The 20440-nt window shown below is 37.7% G+C and overlaps 1 protein-coding gene across 1 annotated transcript; it reads left to right on the plus strand.

The window, feature by feature from the left end:
• Nucleotides 1-552: 552 nt before the first annotated feature.
• LOC140148144 (serum paraoxonase/arylesterase 2-like) lies at nt 553-19275 on the plus strand. Its single transcript, XM_072170004.1, has 9 exons — nt 553-809; nt 3958-4028; nt 4257-4312; nt 5481-5667; nt 8356-8479; nt 9770-9970; nt 11820-11901; nt 13454-13588; nt 14653-19275. The coding sequence occupies exons 1-9, from the start codon at nt 745-747 to the stop codon at nt 14836-14838; spliced, it is 1107 nt and encodes a 368-aa protein (XP_072026105.1). The 5' UTR covers nt 553-744; the 3' UTR covers nt 14839-19275.
• The last annotated feature ends 1165 nt before the right edge of the window (nt 19276-20440 follow it).

The following is a 20440-nucleotide window of genomic DNA, read 5'->3' on the forward strand; positions in this document are numbered from 1 at the left end:
ATGAGGTCCGACCAATTGCCTACGACCTTGTGTGCGATCATGTGTAACAGGCAATTCCCGATAATAATAGAGATTCCCTGGAGCGACACACAGCGACTGACTGACCTGTACGGACTGGAAGGCGTATGTAAACATGGTAAAACAAAACAGAACGGGTCAAGGGCATCAGCATACGAGTGTCACGGCCCTGGCATTAGTCGCAGCGGTAGCTCAGGAATGGTGGGTTTTACAAAATGGTACAGTATAGTATTTTTCTTCTTCTTTGAGCAAAGCATTCTAGTATGTCATACTAGGCATTTACTTGTACCAGTGATGTAGTACCGCGCGCCTGACTGTTTTGAAGTCAGCATGGCCAGGCAGCCGGTGTATCGATACCATATGATAATATTAATGATATGCATGTATACCAGTTTTATGTAAGCTTACCAGCTTGAATGGGTCACTATTAATGTAGTCCATTGTTAGGCAACTACTGCAGCAATAACCTTTTATTGTTTTAAATGCATTAACATTATTATACCCATTACATTTACAGGTATTATTAGTGCAGTCCTGCTGAGGAAGCTTGTTTGAATAGTCATCAATCATAGTATGCCGATTGAGTAGATCTTCTGCCAAGGAAGTTAATTGAGAAATTGTCGATCACAGTCCGCTGAGGAAGTTTGATTGAGTATTCATCAATCCCAGTCTGCTGAGGAAGCTTAATTGAGTACTAGTTCATCACATTCCCACCGAGTAGTCATCATGTGGAAGAAAGTTATAATCACAGTAGCTGTGTTGGTAGTATTACAGCACATCTTAACTGTACTGTAAGTTGCTTTTAAATTCATACAACTTTAATACTAGTATATTTCAGTACAATACTTTATACCTGAATTAAAAGGGCATTTCGTGATCCACAGCCTCATCCCCCCACTTTCTCAAAAAAAGTTAAATTTTTATATCACTGGAATACTCTGGCTACATAAATGTTTATGTACAAAATATTTCTTGCAGATTAATTTGTTTAGCAAAGATATCGCGAAATTTGAATTTAGTTCTGGTGCACCAGAACGAAATTACAACATATTGTCTATGGAGCAGTGTAATACACATAATCATGCATAACTCGCAAACGCAAAATCGGAATCAACAGAAATTTTGGGAATATGCTTTTTTCGTGGATATGTACTGAAAAATGTGATAAAAAAAGGATGCTAGGATCACGAAATACTCCTTTAAGTCGGTGTTTCATTTATGAGCTATACTCGAAGTTAAAATTGTACTGTAAAATCATTTGGATTCAGTTGACGTTATTTATTAAGTTGTCTTTCCCAGGATACTGCCGATTACACCTGCCTCATTCAAAATGCGCAGGCAGCCTTAAGAGATGAAGACACTAATCTAGACCTTGCAAGACCCATGTCCAAGGGCCAAGGCCCTGCAAGCATCATGCAAGACCAAGCTCTGATTTTCCATTGGCAAATACACTGCATTTGTATACAACTGGTTATATGTGGGATTTTCTTTGAGCTCTGAATCCCTACTGCAAATCTACTGCATTAGTGTATGGGTGGTGGGTGGCAGAGGTGGGATTTTCTATGAGTTCTGACTTCCAACTGGCCTATCGACTGCATTATTAGTAAATGACTGGTGGCAGAGGTGGAGTCATCTTTGAGCTCTGATTTGGCAAATGATTGGTGGCAAAGGTGGGATATTCTATTTAGCTCTGATTTCCTGTACTGGCAAATCTAATGCATTAGTACATGATAGGTGGCAGAGGTGGGATTTTCTATGAGGTCAAGTTTCCAATTTACAAATATACTGACATAGTTGTACATGCTTGGTAGCAGATGTGGGATATTCTGAATTTTTTCTGACAAATCTGGTGGCAGAGGTGGGATCTTCTATGAGCTCTGAATTCGTACTGGCAAATCGACTGTATTAGTGTACGACTGCGGGCAGAAGTGGGATTTTCTATGAGATCTGACTTCCTACTGGCAAATCTGGTGGCAGATGTGGGATCTTCTTTGAGCTGGTGGCAGAGGTGGGATCTTCTTTGAGCTGTGATTTGCTAATGGCAAATTTACTGTAGTAGTAGTAACTTGCAGTGGCGGCGCCAGGAAATTTTTTCGGGGGCATTAGGGGGCAAAGTGAATTTCAGGGGGGGGGGGGGGAAAATCAACCCATTTTGCGCAAAATTACCGTAAAAAGTGGAAATTCTCGTAATTTTGGGTTTTTCTGGGGGGCAACAGGGGACAAGAGTTCTGACTGGGGGCATTTGCCTCCCCATGCCCCCCGTGGCACCGCCACTGGTAACTTGATAAATTTAGACCGCCAACTCATCATAATTCCAATCGCTCAAAGTCATTATGCCACAATGGTTTCAATCTACGTTCAATATAAGTTTTTTAGGCTTACTTCCATTTTCAGTTCCATGAGGTGGGATATTCTATTTAGCTCTGATTTCCTACTGGCAAATCTACTGCATTAGTACATGACTGGTGGAAGGGGTGGGATCATCTATGAGGTCAGATTTCCTTCTGGCAAGTCTAATGCATTTGTTTAATAACTGATGGCAGAGATGGGATACTGTTAAGCGTATTATTTGTACAAGGTCCAATGTACACGCTTGACGTCGCGCACGTATACCGGTACGCGATGGTTAAGCTGTCAAAGGAAATCTGATAGACCACGTGGGTTGGGTTCAGTGAACACAGTGGGTTGGGCTAATTAATGCATAAACATGTATACTTGCCTATCTGTTATTGGTTAAGATTTACCACCCACATTTTTACTTCATTAACATTCATCTCAGATTGGATGAAAGAGGTTGAGCCTATGTGTTAAGATATGGCGGGTCACACAGGTCATATTCAACTACAGCAGTCCCTCTTTTCTCTGGGCAGGGCAGTCACTGGAGATGTATTATGTTTTATGCATGGAAAGGTTTGAATTGTTTATCAAAAAAGGCAGAGGTGGTATCTTATATGAGCTCAGATTTTGTTTTCTGGCAACTCTAATGCACTTGTCCACAACTGATGGCAGAGAAGGGATCTTCTGTGAGCTGTGATTTATTACTGGCAAATTTACTGAATTTGTCCATAACTGATGGCAGAGGTGGGATCTTCTGTGATCTCTGATTTACTACTGGTAAATTTACTACATTTGTACTCAACTGATGGCAGAAGTGGGAGCTTGTATGAGCTCAGATTTTTTTTGGCAATTCTAATGCATTTGTCCACAACTGATGGCAGAGAAGGGATCTTCTGTGAGCTCTGATTTACTAACTGCAAATTTACATCATTTGTACACAACTGACGGCAGAGGTGTGATCTTCTGTGAGCTCAGATTTACTACTGGTGAATTTTATACTGCATTTGTACACAATTGATAGCAGAGGTGGAATCTTGTATGAGTTCAGATTTTCGTCTAGCAATTCTAATGCAATAAATGCATTTATCTGATGCAAGCTCTGATTTCCTAATGGTAAATTTGATGCATTTGTACACAACAGATGGCAGAGGTGGGATCTTCTGTGAGCTCAGATTTCCTACTGGCAAATCTAATGCATCTATACACAATTGATGTCAGAGATGGGGTCTTCTAAATAGTCTTGCCAGCAAGACTTCAGTCTTTATCATAAACATAATGACATCTACGGACCTGAGTCTATGGTTATGGTTACAGTTACTGGAACTAGGTCTTCTATAAGCTGTAGTTTCATACTATCAAATTTACAGCATTAGTACACAACTAAAGGCATCTAGGTATGATCTTCTCTGAGCTCAGATTTTCTTGACCATTGTCTGTATAATTTTGTTTTCCAATATGCTTATTTGTTGTGGTTCTGATCCATAGCTCCATTACCTGCGTTATATGATCTTGAATATAAACTGAGAATGTTACAAAATTACAATCATTACAAAATTATATGAGTCTTATGGCATACCATGAATCGTTTTTTTTTGCTTATAGGTATATAATGGGCTTTCATAAACGAATATATCAGCACTATCCTGGACCATGTAGGATCATTCCTGAAATTGGTAATGTATTCAATCATATTTAATAATTTTAAGAGAAATATAATATGCCTAATAGTATATGCCCCAGAAAATGTGGCGCATTCTCCGATAAAGTGTTTAAATTTGGTCTCACAAATGACATACCGTAATAACAACCACAAAGAATTCATGAAAATCAAATAACTGAGGATTTTGCAATGTCTTTGATAATCGTGTTTTATTTTTCCAAATTTTTGTTTGTGTTTGCAGATAGTGGATCAGAAAACATAGCCTTATTATCCAATGGTCTTGCCTTGATTTCATCGGTAAGTGTTTCTATATCATTTTATTTAAACTAAGTGGTAATATAATTGAATTAGTGTATTTAATATGTGAATACAAAGAAAACAAAGAAATATTACATTGGTAGATATAATAATTGTTACAGTTACTGTTATACTATACTGCGCCAATAAAGTATCCTTACAGTTGGAAAAATAATCACAATTTCAAAACTGAACAATATTTGGGTAATTTTGTATTTTTAATAGATGCACTATATAATCCTGCACATTATGACACCACATTGAATCAATGTGACCTCAAGAAGTAAAGTTACAAGCAATTGAATAGACGAAGGTCCAGTTTTAAAAGTGACAAACTGGCCTATACAAAGCATAAAAAGATTCCAACAAAAGCGCAACAAAGAGACAACACAGTTTCTTCAATGAAGCGTTATTTAAAGCAGTTTTTATTTCAGTTTTACTTCTCTGTACTTTTCATAATTTTCATTTTATTTGTCAGTTCTTTTGTTTCAGCTTTCTTTTGTTCCTTTTGTATTAAATTAAAGGCAAACGCATAAATTAGCCATTCATCACTCTCAAACCAGATTTGTGGTCTGTGGCGTTTTGAATAGGCCAGTTTGTCACTTTTGAAACTGGACCTTCGTCTAATCAAATGCTTGTAACTTAACTTCTTGAAGTCACATTGGATCCAATGTGGTGTCATAATGTGCAGGATTAGATAGTGCATCTATTAAAATAACAAATTTACTCCAATATTTTTCAGTTTGGAAATTGTGATTATTTGTCCAAGTGTAAGGATACTTTATTGGCGCAGTATATTTTGAATATATGAGGTGCAGTGCTGGTGCGCAGCAAAGTAAGGGGTGGGGGTTCTTGGGAAACTGGTAGGGTAACAAATAAAGCTTGTTCCAAAAAATGTGACACCAGCTGCTCGGAAAGGGGTATCAAAATCACAAATAGTGTTTCCAAAATTGCCATTGTGTTTTTATCTCGAAATTGAAATGTTAATTGGGGGAAATGCTCGGGAAATAATAGATAAAGGTATCTTTGTAATTGTTTGTGGTCTCACATTCAGTTCAGTCCAGTTCAATTCAATTTAAGTAGTTTATTCGTATAGGGTATATTATGAACAATATGTGCTAACAGACAAGTATGTGAGCCACTTTTGTGTATTATGTTGCATTTTCAGGGTTGTAATCCTGTGCATATGGGCTTTGTTTTGGATAATGAAATCCTGAACCATCAAGGAAACATTTTCCTGTTTGACTTCAATCATCCAGAGAAAAATGCAACCAAACTGAAACTTACAGGAAAGGACTTTGAATATGCTAGATTCTCAGCTCATGGAATTGATGTTTACGAAGATAAAAAGACAGGTAGGCATGCTGGCGTATTTTGGGGGGGCTTTGAGCGCCAGCCCCGGGTCAAAGTAGAAGCGGCAAAAACGAAGGGCGGCGGAAGAAGAAGAAGGCGGCAAAAACAGGGCGGCAAAAAGCGAAGGGGCGAAAACAATTAGCAAAGAAAAAAGGGCGCAAAAAATTGAAAAAGCATAAAAATTTTTGAAAAAAGGTTGCTTTTAGGGCGCTAGCACCTAAAATCCTTTACAGAAATTTATTAAGAAATTGCAGAGTACAACACTGAAATGTATCACTTTTACAATAAAAATCTAAATTTTAACATTAGAATACATTAAAGTAATTTTGTAGAGAGATTAACCAATTATCTAAGTAGAACATCCACTCACTCCCTTTCAAACATGCACCCGCATGTACATCATATATAAAAATCCAGGACTACATAAAAACAACACACACACACACCCAATCCACTGATCTTACACCTCCAACCACACACTCACCTAGGGGCTATTTATATGTGCTTTCTGGCACGTTCGTGCAGTGAGAATTAAAATCTGTGCAAGGAGAATTAAAAATCTGTGCGTAAAATATTTCTACACTATTCAAGTGTCAACCCGACAAACGATCATGAAATTAAAGAAGTTTCTCCACAAAGTATGACTTATTGAGTCGGAAAATCCTATACAAAAAGGGTATAGTTGTGGTATTCTGTCAAATATTCATTTTGCGAAAAAAATCCAGCTCTGGAAACGCTGCTTCTCCCCAATTTTCGGTCACTTGTTGGATAAAGCCTCGGTATGAGGAGATGCACACTAAGTGTGGTGGGGCAGAGTAGCTTCCAAGAGGCTTAACTGGACTAGCCATCACTATCTTCTGGGTGAAAATTTACAAAATGTGCATCATGTTTAAAAACATTTGATTCTGGGCAAAAATAGTGTAATATTTAAAATATAGTCACCTTGAGTTTAAATTAAAATGGAACATTTTTTCTCGCCCGCAGAACTGTCCCAGTTAGTTGGGCCATAAAATGATGACCACCAGGTATATTTTCATCACTGCTCACTCCTGATACGCCACTGGGGATGAGAGTAAGGATGCAGCCTGTATTATTACCATGCAGGCCAGATAATACGGGCAGCTTTGATAATCCCCTCTGGTTCAATATCAGGACAGTGTCAACAAATGCAGTGCAGTTGATCTGGACCTCTTCTTTTTGACCCATTTATGACCAAATTAATTTTAATTATGGCCAAATTGGTGTGAAAAAGGCTTAAATGCACAGTTTATGTGACCATGCTCAAGGAACCCCCCTTTCAATTAACGAACGAAGCACTGCTTAAGGGGTACCGTATTTCGTCGAATAGTCGCTCCCCTCAAATAAACGCCCCCACCACTTTTTTCAACCAAGATGTTTCAAAAATGCCGATATTTCCATGCTATCTTGTGTAGTAAGCTTACCAAGTTGCTCACATGGTCGTGAGTAGCAGCAATAAATGGCGAAAATCTGCATCCGAACCCGGAAGTGAACCAAAAGTCAGTGTCAAAAGGTCATAGTTCGTCATTTTAGCGTGACTTTTAAGCTTACCTAATGATTTTAACGGAATTTTCGTGCTAAAATGACCTCTAATAAACGCCCCCCCTTGGGAAAATGTAACGCCCCCGGGGGCGTTTATTCGACGAAATACGGTATATTCCATACAAGACTCCGTCCAACAATTTCTTACTAATAAAAATTAAATTAAATATACTTCAAATATCTAAATAAAAAAGAGGGGTCACAGAATTAATTTTAAGAAATAAACATTTTAAAAAGCCTATTTTTGTGAAAAATTAGTACAGGCGTTAATCAGAAAATTATTACCATATAAGTACTATAATGTGGAAATTATCGTTCGCTCCACACGCAACTTGTCAATGAAAATTCATGGGAACAAACAAGATGGCCAACTTTGCCAGGGGAGGGCTTAGGCACACTGATAATAAGGTATTATTTTGTTTGAGTATTTGTTAGCAATTAGCATAAGAGCGTAACCAGGGGGTGCACCGGGGGGGGGGGCACTTTAAACACGTATCTTTTATACTTGTAATGCTTTCAAAACTCTTCTTGGTGTTATGGTAGAAACCTAAGCGGTAACTATTAAATTAAACACTTTCAGCAGGCTCTGAAACAATGAAGATTAAATGGATCGACTTTTTGAATGAAAACCTAGCCTTAACTTGATATCAGTAAACCAGCTGTGTACTTTCATCGGGTTGCAGCTAGCTAAAAAAACATGAATTAAATGGATTGACATTTTAAATAAAAACCTTCTATTTATCTATTTTACACAGATTGTAGGCACCATGTGTGCTTTTTTGCAATAATGAAGAGTTTTAGTTCATTTATACATTCTGATTAACATTTTTGAACATAATACTATTAACATGATGAACAAGGTGTGTACTTTTATCGAACTGTAGCTAAATAAAAATAATGACAAGTCAATTAAATGGATTTATATTTAAATGAAACCTACCCTTCTAAATAACTCAAAACAATTTCTTTTCTTATTAACATTTTATAAAACATTTCATAAAACATAATACCGTTAATTTAACATATTCGTGAACCAGGTGTGTACTTTCATCGAGCTGTAGCTAGGCTCAAAAAATGACATTAAAAACAGAGTCATACGCCCTTTCACAACCATATTTTTTCTACACCAGGTGCTGTGTCAGTTTTTGTTGTGAATCATCGCCGCGATCACGAGGTCATCGAAGTCTTCCAGTTTGATCACAAATCACTAACACTGCACCACAAGAAATCAGTTATTGATCCTATTATGAGAAGGTTGGTGTCAATTCAAATCTATTAATTACAGACAATTACTATCATTACGAGTTTGACAGACTGCTGAATCAGGATTTGTCTTTTGGTTAAATTTTTGTTACACATAAATTATTTTGAATTAGCAAACAAGGGATCAGCACATTAGCTCTAGAGGGCGGCATATCAATTGGATGGTGATCAGCATGATAACTTTGCAGCGCAGCATGGTCGACGCTTATCACCATTAGAAATATATATAATGCTGCCCGCTGGAGATGAAGCGCTGATACCTTGTTCGCTAATTCAAAATAATTAATGCGTAACATGTTCAACCAAAAGATGAATCCGTATTTGGCAGTCTGTCAAACTCACAATGATATGATTGTAATTTCATCATACTTTGGACAGAATAATATGAATGCCAGGCAGGGGCACTCAACTTCTCAAAGTGAGGCTAATGAACTGGAATGCGATTAACCTATATTTACATACTCATCCCTGAGGCTATAATGAAAGACAATGATAAAGACAATTTATCGCGTCTGACGTCACCTGTCAATCAAACTTGAGCACGGTTTGTTTACAAGTGTCGTGATGATGACTTGCTGAACGCGGATTTATAACCGGGCGCCTTATTGTTGATTTTGCACCTTTCGACATGCAAACCATCTCAAAAGTTAGGGCTTTATAGTAAGAAACTTTCTTCGGTGAAGGCACCATGTCCACAATCCCTAGAAAAGCTGCTTTTTGCCTTGTAAAAGTACTGAACTTTTTTCGCCATTTGCTGCTATTCCTTTTCTCCGATCAGCACCAGATAGATCGGTCTTCCTTTACGCTGATTAACCTGTGTAAACCAATCAAGGATCGTAATTGACAGTGACATCAGACGCGATAAATTGCATTTATCTCTGTCTTTAATTATAATGAACTTGAATGTGATTCAAAACTAAGAGCCTGAAAATGGGACCCTTGATGGTATAAACCCTCACTGCATTACCGGTAAATGGCTTGCGGGAATCACTGTGTGTGTGCAGCATGGGAGTGGCAAAAAAAAGGTTTTGTACAGTACAAAAAACCCAATCGATAAAAATGAAAATAAGAGTGGTTTAATATTTGGGATGTGTGTTGATATGCTTGATCATGATCACGGCAATGTAATATGATTGACAGTAGGCTATTCCAGTGGGCTATTCCAGTTGAAATCCACACACCCTATGGAAGATACAAACCTTAATCGAGTCCACACAGGGAGTGTGAATTTCACCCTGAATGGGTGACTCCATTTGTATAACTTGTTTCTTACTTCCTCAGTGTGAATGATGTTACTGCAGTCAGTTCAGATGCCTTCTACTTCACTAATGATGGCTATTCAACAAGCTTCTTAACCAGGAATTTAGAGACGTTCTTGATGTTAGCTAAAGGAAACGTTGTCTACTATGATGGTAAAAAGATGCGCAAAGTTGCTGATAAAGGATTTGGGGACAACGGCATCGCTGTCTCGCCTGATAACGAGTAGGTATTGTTGGATAATGCTGATCAGTTTATATGTAATTATTGAAAGCTGCGTTGGCAGTGTTATAACAACTATAATTACGCGGTTCTTAATTAAGGTGGCCCCACACAAATGTGTGTAAATAAGAGTGGATTAATGAAATATAGGCAAAATATGCAAATAAGCTTATTAATATTCATAAATATGAAAATAATGTTACATAAAACTGTACAGGACATCAGGCTACCATAGTTATAATAAAAAGTACAAGTAGATAAATATAAGTTCTGGAATGTTTCAAGTATAGTCTGAAATTGACTTTATATACAAATAAATGACCCAAGTACAAGCCTTGAGGGACACCGCGAGGTCATGATACGCCTTACAGGAGGGGGATTTGCCATTTGGTCTAATGCCATTTTGTCTAATATCCATATCGTCTACATCCATTTAATCGAAACCCATTTAGTCTATATCCACTACGTCCAATAATCATTTGGTCCTTTAACCATTTGGTCCGATTACCATTTGGTCCGATAACCATTTAGTCTAATAACCAATAAGTCTAAACCATTTAGTCTAACAACCATTTAGTCTAATACCCATTTGGTCTGTAACCAATAGGTCTAATAGCCATTTGGTCTAATACTCATTTGGTCTACAAACCATTTAGTCTTACAAGCATTTAGTTTATTAATAAATAGACGAAATGGTATTAGACTAAATGGTTATTAGACCATACGAGTATTAGACCTAACGGTTATTAGACCAAATGGGTATTAGACCAAATGGTTATTAAAGAAATATTAGACCAAATGGTTATTAGACTATATGGTTAGTAGACATACCGGTTATTAGCCCAAACAATATTAGACTAAATGGACATTAGACTATATGATTATTAGACTATGTGGCAGTTAGCCTTTCTGGTAATAGACCAATTGAATATAGACTAAACGGGAATTAGACGAAATGGTATTAGACCAAATGGCAATAGACCTACAGGAGCTGGTCTAGAGAGCCGTCAACCAGGGGGCATATGCTCGGTCTCTGGCACTGAATAATGGGGCATGTCAGTCCAGAACTTGTCGGAGACTGTCATTGTAGGAATCAACTAGACCCACAATGTCCAAGTTTGGTACTCTTTCACAGACACTACTAGAGGTCAACAAACTGTAGATTGTGCAAGGTCACAAGACGCCAATGGTCCGATTTTCCCGGGTAAACACACATTGAAGGTGATGACGCTGTTGTCGTTGTGCACCACCTTTCACCACACAGTATATGGTTCTTTATAATGTGCGTAGGTTTATCAACAAGCTGCTTGAGTCCAAAATCCAACAAAACACTAGTCAAGTGTTTAACTTGACTGTCATTTATTAAATGATCATAATGGAGATTGAAGTCCCCCTTAAATGACAAATCACTAGCAGAGTTGGCATATTAACAGAGCATATCAGTAAATTCACTTAAAAAATTCACACAATGCAAATGGGCGTGGGAAACTTTATTAGCGTGGTTCCACAAATTAAGTGTATTTCTCGAGTTCTGCGGAAATACATTGATTTGGAACATCAAATTTCAGGATGGTAATAATGAGAAAAAACTGTATTAAATGATACCAAACTCTCATCTACAATGATGTACATGTAAATCAGTAATTCAGTATGGGGGTGGGATTGAGGCTGTTGATTGGGTCAGGGGCCCTATAAAGTGTGAGAGAGAAAGATAAATCCAGAAAAACAGGAGGGACAAGAGAGGGAGAGAGAAATAGAAATGGAGAGGGAGAGGTAGAAATGGAGAGAGAGATAGAGAGAGAATCCATATAGTATGTATTAAACTGACATTAATATGTCTCCTGCTTTTCAGGTTCATCTACGTTGCACAACCAACTGGTATGATAATCAATGTTTATGAACGCAATCGAGATGCAACGCTCAGGCTTGTCCAGGTATTAAATCACACATCTTATAAAGTAATTGTCATGATAAATCAGCTTGGACATGTGGATTTTCTCCAAATTGCTCCAGCAGGTGTAATTTAATGATCAATACATGTTACTAGGTGCCGGGGGTGGGGGGTGTACTCAAGTTTGGTTTGGTAGGGACGTGCCGCTGAGATTTTGGAAGTAGACCCATAAATATACCAATTTTTCAAGAAATTTGGACCCATTGATATACCAAAAGTCAAAATTTCGGCCGAATTTACCCAAAATTGTCTTAGTTTTTACAAATTTTCCCAAAATGTTGGGAAAATTTTGAAAATTTTGGCTAGATTAAGGAAAAATTGGGCCGTTTTCCGAAAAAATTGAGAAAAAAAAAAAAAAAGGACCCATTCATATACCAAAATGGGCTTTGAAAAAGGGGTCATTGATATACCAGAAGGCTGAAAATGCTACCCATGTTTGCGGCATCGTCCCGTATGGTCATTTGTACTGAGTACCCCCGGACTTGGTGACCACATGTCTTGCAAATACAAACATATTTTTAAACCATTGTTTTTGGTTTTTGGTAGAAATTCATTAATAACAAGAAGAAAAAAAAAAACACTTCATCAACATTTCATGCTGTCTAAATGGGGTCAAATGTTATTGTAAAATACTTATTTTGCATTTGAGGTCAACTTCAAAAATTAATAAAATGGTGTCATATGAACAATTCAACCCAAAATTCAAATTCAATTGCAACAAAGGAGTCATATATAGCTGCAATATATGGAAACTCATGTAATGGTGGACAGGGTCAAAGGCCAGTCAAGGTCAACTTATTGAGTAATTGCAAAAGCAGGTGACCCTGGTGGAAGAACTGCTTTGTATATGCTTACACAGCCAATATTGGGTGCATGAGAATCAAATGATTCTTCCAAGCAACTGTTGCAGCTAGGATTGAGTTCAATTCTTGCACTGTGTGATGACATTCTACCCCTGATATGAAATATAGTACCGTATTCGTTCCAATAAGCGCCCATGCCCCAATAAGCGCCCACCCAGCGACTTTGCAACAAACACAATATGAAATTATTAACCGCCCATCCAATGTTGTCAAAATACTTCCAGTAAGCTTACCTGTCAAGTGATTTTACATGCATGCATGAGGGAAATTGAGCATCAAAAGTATCCAAAATTTTGACGCTATTTCATAGTGTGCAGATGTATAGATATTAAAAATACTTCACAATAACAATAACCATCTCATCTGCAAATGCCTTTAAAAGGCCAAGTTTGAGCTAATTCTGTCTCAAATTCATATTTTTTTCCTTCGCTGCAGCGGCCATCTTTATAGTGCGCCCTCAAATTTTTTTTGTCAATATAACATTAAATTAAGACACATATGAGGCGCACTAACTGAGAGTAACTAAATACTTTCAGGCGGTGATTGATGACTAAAAACCAGGTAAAAATAAGCGCCCACCCAAAATGACTTTGTTAAGCGCCCTGGGCGCTTATTGGAATGAATACGGTATGTCTAATATGACACATACTTATTTTATTTGTTGTATTTTAGGTGATTGATTTGGGAACAGCTCCAGACAACATATTTGTAGAGCCTGGTACTGGAGACCTATGGCTAGGCTGCAACCCGGTCTTACACAGATTGATGGATAATTTCAAAAATAAAACTGTGACTGCACCTTCACAAGTAAGTCAACTCTAAATTTATTTCCGTATTAGGCTAACATAAAAAAAACCCATTTTGGTTAATTGTCTAATCTTGTTTCTTCAAATTCCAAATAGAGAATATTCACTAATGTGTTTTAATTGGTAGGAGTGGTGCAAGTGCGTACTTTATCAGAATATATTTTTGTGCACAAATTTGTACTCCCCACTTTGACAGCTACCCTACCTTTGAACCCCAGGAGGATACTTAAGGCAGTCAAGTTAACTCAATCGATAAGACGTTCGACTATGGTGCGAGAGGTTGCGGGTTCGAACCCTGGTGGTGTCAAGTATGCTCTCATGGAAAAATTGAGTTAGCTTGAAATTCCCCTGGACAAGGAACTTGCTGCTAATTGTCTCGTTGTAACCCGTACGAAACTCGGGAACTGATCCTGGTTGCGAAGGTTATTTGTGGAATGTTTAGGGTGTGCACGCTTGTAACAGCAAAGTCCCTGAATTGTTGTTAAATGGTTTATGGAATGATGTGGGCCATAGTGGTCAGCGATAACCTGTAAAGTGTGCTGTGGCTTGTGGATCAACATCTAGGCGTTGTGCTTGTGCGTAGCGCACTATAAATCTCTGCGCTTTTTTTTTTTTTTATTTAGTTGCAAATATCCAAACGGGAACATGCCACAAATATGGGTAGCATTTTCAGCCTTTTGGGTCATTTATATCAATGATTCCTTTTTATAGGCCAATTTTGGTATTTGGATGGGTCTTGTTTTCAAACTTTTCTCAATTTCTTTTGGAAAATAGCCCAATTTTGCCATAACCAAATTTTAGAAGTTTCCCCAAAATTCTGGGGAAAAGTTGTAAAACTAAGACAATTTTGTGTTAAATTTGGCCTTTTCGTATATCGATGGGTCCAAATTTCTTGTGTACATTCAAGTTCTCAGCGACACACCCCTACCCAAACCACTACCTTTTGAGAAAGCAATCTTTGAAAGTAGTGAAATATAAATATCAGGTTTAATCAAATATAATATACAAGATTGGGCATAGGATTTTTCACTCTCATTGAATTTTGAATGTTCCTCCCTTCCACAGGTGTTACATGTCAAATGGGAAGATCCCACTAGAGTAACGCATGGGTACACATTGAGCGAAGTGTTTCTAGATACTGGCGATTTCCTTTCAACTTCAACAATAGCAGCATATCATCAGAGTACAAAAGGACTGCTGATTGGGACAGTTGTTACCAAACTTGCATATTGCCAGATCAATGCATTTTAGGTTTGCAATACTCTAACTGCGTGTTTCTACTGGGGAACGGTTGGCGGGTAATGTGGTTTAGTTTAGAGTGTTACCGGTTAATGTGCTCAGTGGAAACAGATCGGTTCAGAGTGATGCCGTGTGACACCCGGCAACCGTGATCCACCTCATGAGGTAGACCATGTGGTGTGACACCCGGTATTTCTGTCAGTGGAAACACAACGGTTAACGGTTGCTGGGTGTTGAACTTCTTTTATGTACATTTTATGTATCACATCGTGACCTTAAAAGCAGCTTGGGGGTCATGAAAATATTTTCAGTACTTCCGGTACACACCACAACCCTTATTTTAAGCCTCAGTAGAAACGTGCTGGTTGTTGCCTGAATCGGATTGTGGGTTACCAGGTGATACCGGGTAAAAATACAGAGTGCTCAGTGTAAACACGCAGTAAGACAGTGTCTTCTTACGTAACTGCCTGTCACCCATGATTTGGGGTTCACCAAGGCCTATGTATGTATGTGTTTGTGTGCACAGTTCCTGTTACAACACACACTGGGTTTTATGCACTGCTGTGGTCCAGTGTGCACGGTCAAGTTCTGGTGTGAGAGGTCCTCAGTCCAATCCTTGGTGGAGGCAAAAGTTATACCGTAAAGATTCGCCTAATAGCGCTATTGGCTTCCTTGACATAACTGGAAGTTTAGGTACAAACTTTTAAAAAGTGCCCTGTCGTAAAATCTCCCCAGCAAATAAGGGCACCGACGCTTAATTCTTAGTTGGGATTTTCAGAGGAGGGTCTTCATTTGTATGTGAAATGTACCATAAAGCAAAGGATCCCATGTGCGCCATTTGGCAAATCTTGACGGTATTCAATTACATGTGTTCTTCGTTACAGCATTTAACTTTATGAGCAGATGCAGTGAACAACAACAGACCTCACAGCCAGTTCCGATCAGGGTAATGCTTGGCTGTTTGTGGTCCCTGGGCATCATGGGAGAGCATTGTTTTAACACTGAATGAATTACCCAGGGTAAATAAAACTCAGGGGGGGGGGGAACAGCTGTGTTTAGAGCTTTGTTGTTCTTTTCAACAGTTTGTCGATGTGGTGGATAAGCATCACTGTTGAATACCTGTTGCGTGTGGCGCTGGGACGAAACACACACAAAACATTGAACTTTGTGCAGGTTCAAGTCCAAGTTAAGTTTGTAGCTGTTGTGAAAGACTCAGAGATAGATCAAATTCAGAGATAGATCAAATTCAGAGCTAGATCAAATTCATAAATAACTGGGTTGCCAGTCTGATGAAACCACTAAAGTTTGTTCAGCTTATATAAGGCGGAAAAAATAAGACTCATAACACCGCGTATTGATATAGAATGGCATGCACGCTGTTGGATACAGTGCTTACGCTAGTTGTGCATTGTGTAATGCATGACTGGCGCATGCTTATGTGAATTTACGCGAGCGTGAGTTGGGACTTTATTGACACGGGCAGTAACAATAGCCAAATAATTTCCGCCTTATATAAGCTGACCAAACTTTAGTGTAGTGGTCAAAAGTCACCAAAATGTCTTCATTCTTCTTGAATCGTTCAAAATGAACAAAATTATCTGTTGAAATTTAACATTCCAAATGAACTTGTGCAAAGAACTTAAACTAAAATAATTGTCTACAATTCATTAGATTTGCAATATTACAATATTATGCAATAATATCATGTGTAATTTTCATATCTTTAGATTTATAGAAATGGGTGTAAGATGAGCATAGTTGTAATCAATATTTGATGTTAAATCAGAAGTATGTAGGTAATATTGGTAGAATGTAAATGAATATATATGGTACAAATTTATACAGAATTATGTGTAAATCGATCAATTTGCAAAAGTTTTTGTAACCAAACCAAGTAAATATTAGCAAAATGACGTTAAACATAACTCAATGACGTTTTGTGCTACATCGTAGCACTTTCTCAAATTGAATGACCTCTTCTGCCACTCCTTGTCTGCTTCGTATTCCTATTGGAACTTAACACTGGTTTATGCTGTATATATATGACCAGCTCTTAAATCTCAAAATAGCGCCACCAGCATCAAGCTTCATCAGGAAGCAGATGAGGAGTGGGAGAAGTGGTCATTCAATTTGAGAAAGTGCTACAATGTAGCATGAAATGTTATTGAGGTATGTTTAACATCATTTTGTTTACCCGAAATGTTGCAAATTATATTTACTGCAATCCTGAACTTCTTTACATATACCGTATTGTTTGTAATAAACGCTGCATTTTTCCAAAAGGGGGGCGTTTATTGGAAATGAATTGTCAGTGATAAAAGCTTAAAAATCGTGTTCAATTTCCCGATAGTGCTCCTATTAAAAGGAGGGATTTACACTATACATGATGGCGGCGCCCACGGAAAATGATATTTTCGTGGGGAATACAACAAAATTACACCTGTAAGTGCATGGAATTAGTGAAATTCTACCATAATTAGGCAATGAAATGGATGGGAGTTGAGTCATAATAGGTTTTGTCCATTCAATTTAGCGATCGTGACTGACATGACTGATGCAAGTTTTAAGCTTATCCTACACGATATGTCATGGAAATGTTCGCATTTTTGTCAATTTTTCACAGAAACATTGGAGGGGGCGTTTATTAGAGGGGGAGCGTTTATTACAAACAATACGGTATGTGCAAATGAAATTGAGATTTAATGTTCTTAAACAATTGAGGAACTCAACTCTATTTGAAACTCATCCCACTCTGTGGAAGAATCAGGTTGACTCTTTCTCAGAGGGTACAAATCAAAATTTGAATGGAGCTGCCTAATGTGTTTATTCCATTTGGAATTCATACTCCCCCAGTGGAAGATATTTCTAACATCTTCCACAGTGGTAGTATGGATTTTAAATGAAATAGCATACCGTAGAACCCCGTCTACAAGCATATAGAGTGCTTCTAATGAAAGCTACATTAATCCAGGCGCCATTATGGAGTTTGAGCAAATAAATTACGGATCCAAGCATATACAAACAAGTATTATTTTAAGACCAATCTATTGTATTGGTATATTTACGCTTGCTTCAAATTAATTTAGCTTTCATAAAAAACACTATATATGCTTGTAGATGGGGTTTTACGGTATGTGTACTTCTTGGATGCAGGTTTGGCCTTGGTGTAATATAAAGTTAGTACTCACATCCTTTGTAAATTCCATCATTTATAGAATAAATTTGTATATTTTGCATGATTTTATATAGATATGTGTAATTTTATACTGATCATTGAAATTTCCCATCGATTAGTGTGATGTAATGATGTATATTCATTTAGTGATTAGTGTGATCTACGCATCACGTGAAAGCCCATTAATTAGCAATAAAGTGGCCAGGGCAACGAACTTTATGTTCTTCTCGCATCACAGCGCACAGCAAAGCGCGATGCAGTATATTAGCGTCGTAACGCATTCTACGCAAAGCATTACGCTTGGTTACGCGTTCTGCAATACTCGCCATCACTTATGCTTTGGCTACGCGAAGGCTCTCCACCTTGAGGTAAACAACTTGAAATATTTGGGCAAAAAATGTGATATTTTCTCTTTAAATCGCACTACTTTGTGGTAATAGAATAGAAATAAAGGGTGCAGCATTATCCTTTACATGCAAATAATGTGTCCTCGGCAGTAAAAACGTTTAAATAATGGGTTCGGCTGCGCCTCACCCATTATTTACGTTTTTACTGTCTCAGACACATTATTTTCGTGATAAAGGATAATGCATTACCCTTTATTTCTTAACTATATGCTGGAAAGCAGATTGGGCAAAATAAAAATAAATCTTGTTTCTAGCAGCAGGTCTAAAATGTGAAATGCACAATATGTTTTTAAATTTTGTAAATACAAAAAACTGCAAGAACCACTTCACAATTTGTGTGTTTGTCGCAGCCATGTTAGTATTCCTCAGTGTGATTATAAATGTTTTCATTGCTTTCTGATTCTTGCCCTTTTCTAGCTGTGCTTTGCTTTTATTTATCTTTTTTCTGATTTTTTGAGTACAAATATTACAAGAAAATGACAATGCGCAAAATGGGTACTGGAATGCAATGCGTGCATACTGCTGGAAACAAGACTTTATTTTTTCAGCCTTACACTGTTTGTTCGGAGATGTTTCCCATTTCAAACATGGTAAAACCTGTTAGCTGGCTCAATAGAAATTGCCCATAGTGTTTCTACTGAGAATATTTCCCATGTTAAACCTGTGAGCTGGCTCAATAGAAATTGCCCATAGTGTTTCTGCTGAGAATATTTCCCATGTTAAACCTGTTAGCTGGCTCAATAGAAATTGCCCATAGTGTTTCTGCTGAGAATATTTCCCATGTTAAACCTGTTAGCTGGCTCAATAGAAATTGCCCATAGTGTTTCTGCTGAGAATATTTCCCATGTTAAACCTGTTAGCTGGCTCAATAGTTTTCTATGCATTCATTTTATTGGTATATCGATGGGTCCACTGATTCTTGGAGGCATCTCCCAATTAACTCATATTTCAACATTCTGTCAACCATTCAAAAATGGGTATACATGAATAAATTGACCATTAATGACTAGAAATGGTCATTATGGGGAAAATGTGTAGTTTTTGTGTGTTGATGCAAAACAACATGGGGGGGGGGGTGATTGGGCAAATATGGGAGGGGAGTAAGCAATATTTGGCAGAGCAAAAGGGGAAAAATAAATTTTAGCAGCTCGCATAAATATGCTAGACCATTTGTATAAGGTATGCAAATTGAGTTCCCAAAAAGTTGGCAGGGGGGATAAGTATTTTGGGCAGGCTGATGGGTGGGGTGGAAGCTTTTGTTGCAGGCCATTTTGAAAATTCAGGCATTTCTTTATGAATTTAGCATAATGGGAAATAGCGATTTGTCTTTATGTTAAATTCATGATATTGTCTCACCTGAACTTTGTTCAGGATGAGACTTCATAACCACCCCTCTGTCTGTCTAGCTACCATCTGTCCATCCGGGGGTACTCAAGTTTGGTTTTGGTAGGGACGTGCATGAGATTTTGGAAGTGGACCCATAAATATACCAAATTTTCAAGAAATTTGGACCCATTGATATACCAAAAGTCAAAATTTTCGGCTGAATTTAACCAAAATTGTCTTAGTTTTTACAAATTTTCCCAAAATTTTTGGAAAATTTATAAAATTTTAGCTAGATTAAGGAAAAAATTGGGCTGTTTTCCCAAAAAATTGAGAAAATTTTGAAAAAGGACCCATTCATATACCAAAATAGGCTTTGAAAAAGGGGTCATTGATATACCAGAAGGCGAAAATGCTACCCATGTTTGCGGCACGTCCCGTATGGTCATTTGTACTGAGTACCCCGGTCCATCCATCGGTCCATCCATCAGAAGTTGTATGGCGGGATCAATTGGACCTATGGAGATGCCAGGTTGTGGGAGGAAGAATATCCAGCTGACTTCATCAATACTTAAAACCGTATTCTACTCATGATAATAATGACTTGGCCTACAACAGGAGAATAAATATGCGTACTAAAATAGATTGATAATAAAAGAAATGAAGACTATTAGAAGGAAATAATATTAGTCACAAAATAAATAAACTA

The sequence above is a fragment of the Amphiura filiformis genome, chromosome 3 (genome assembly GCF_039555335.1).
Source record: "Amphiura filiformis chromosome 3, Afil_fr2py, whole genome shotgun sequence".
Lineage (NCBI taxonomy): Eukaryota > Metazoa > Echinodermata > Ophiuroidea > Amphilepidida > Amphiuridae > Amphiura > Amphiura filiformis.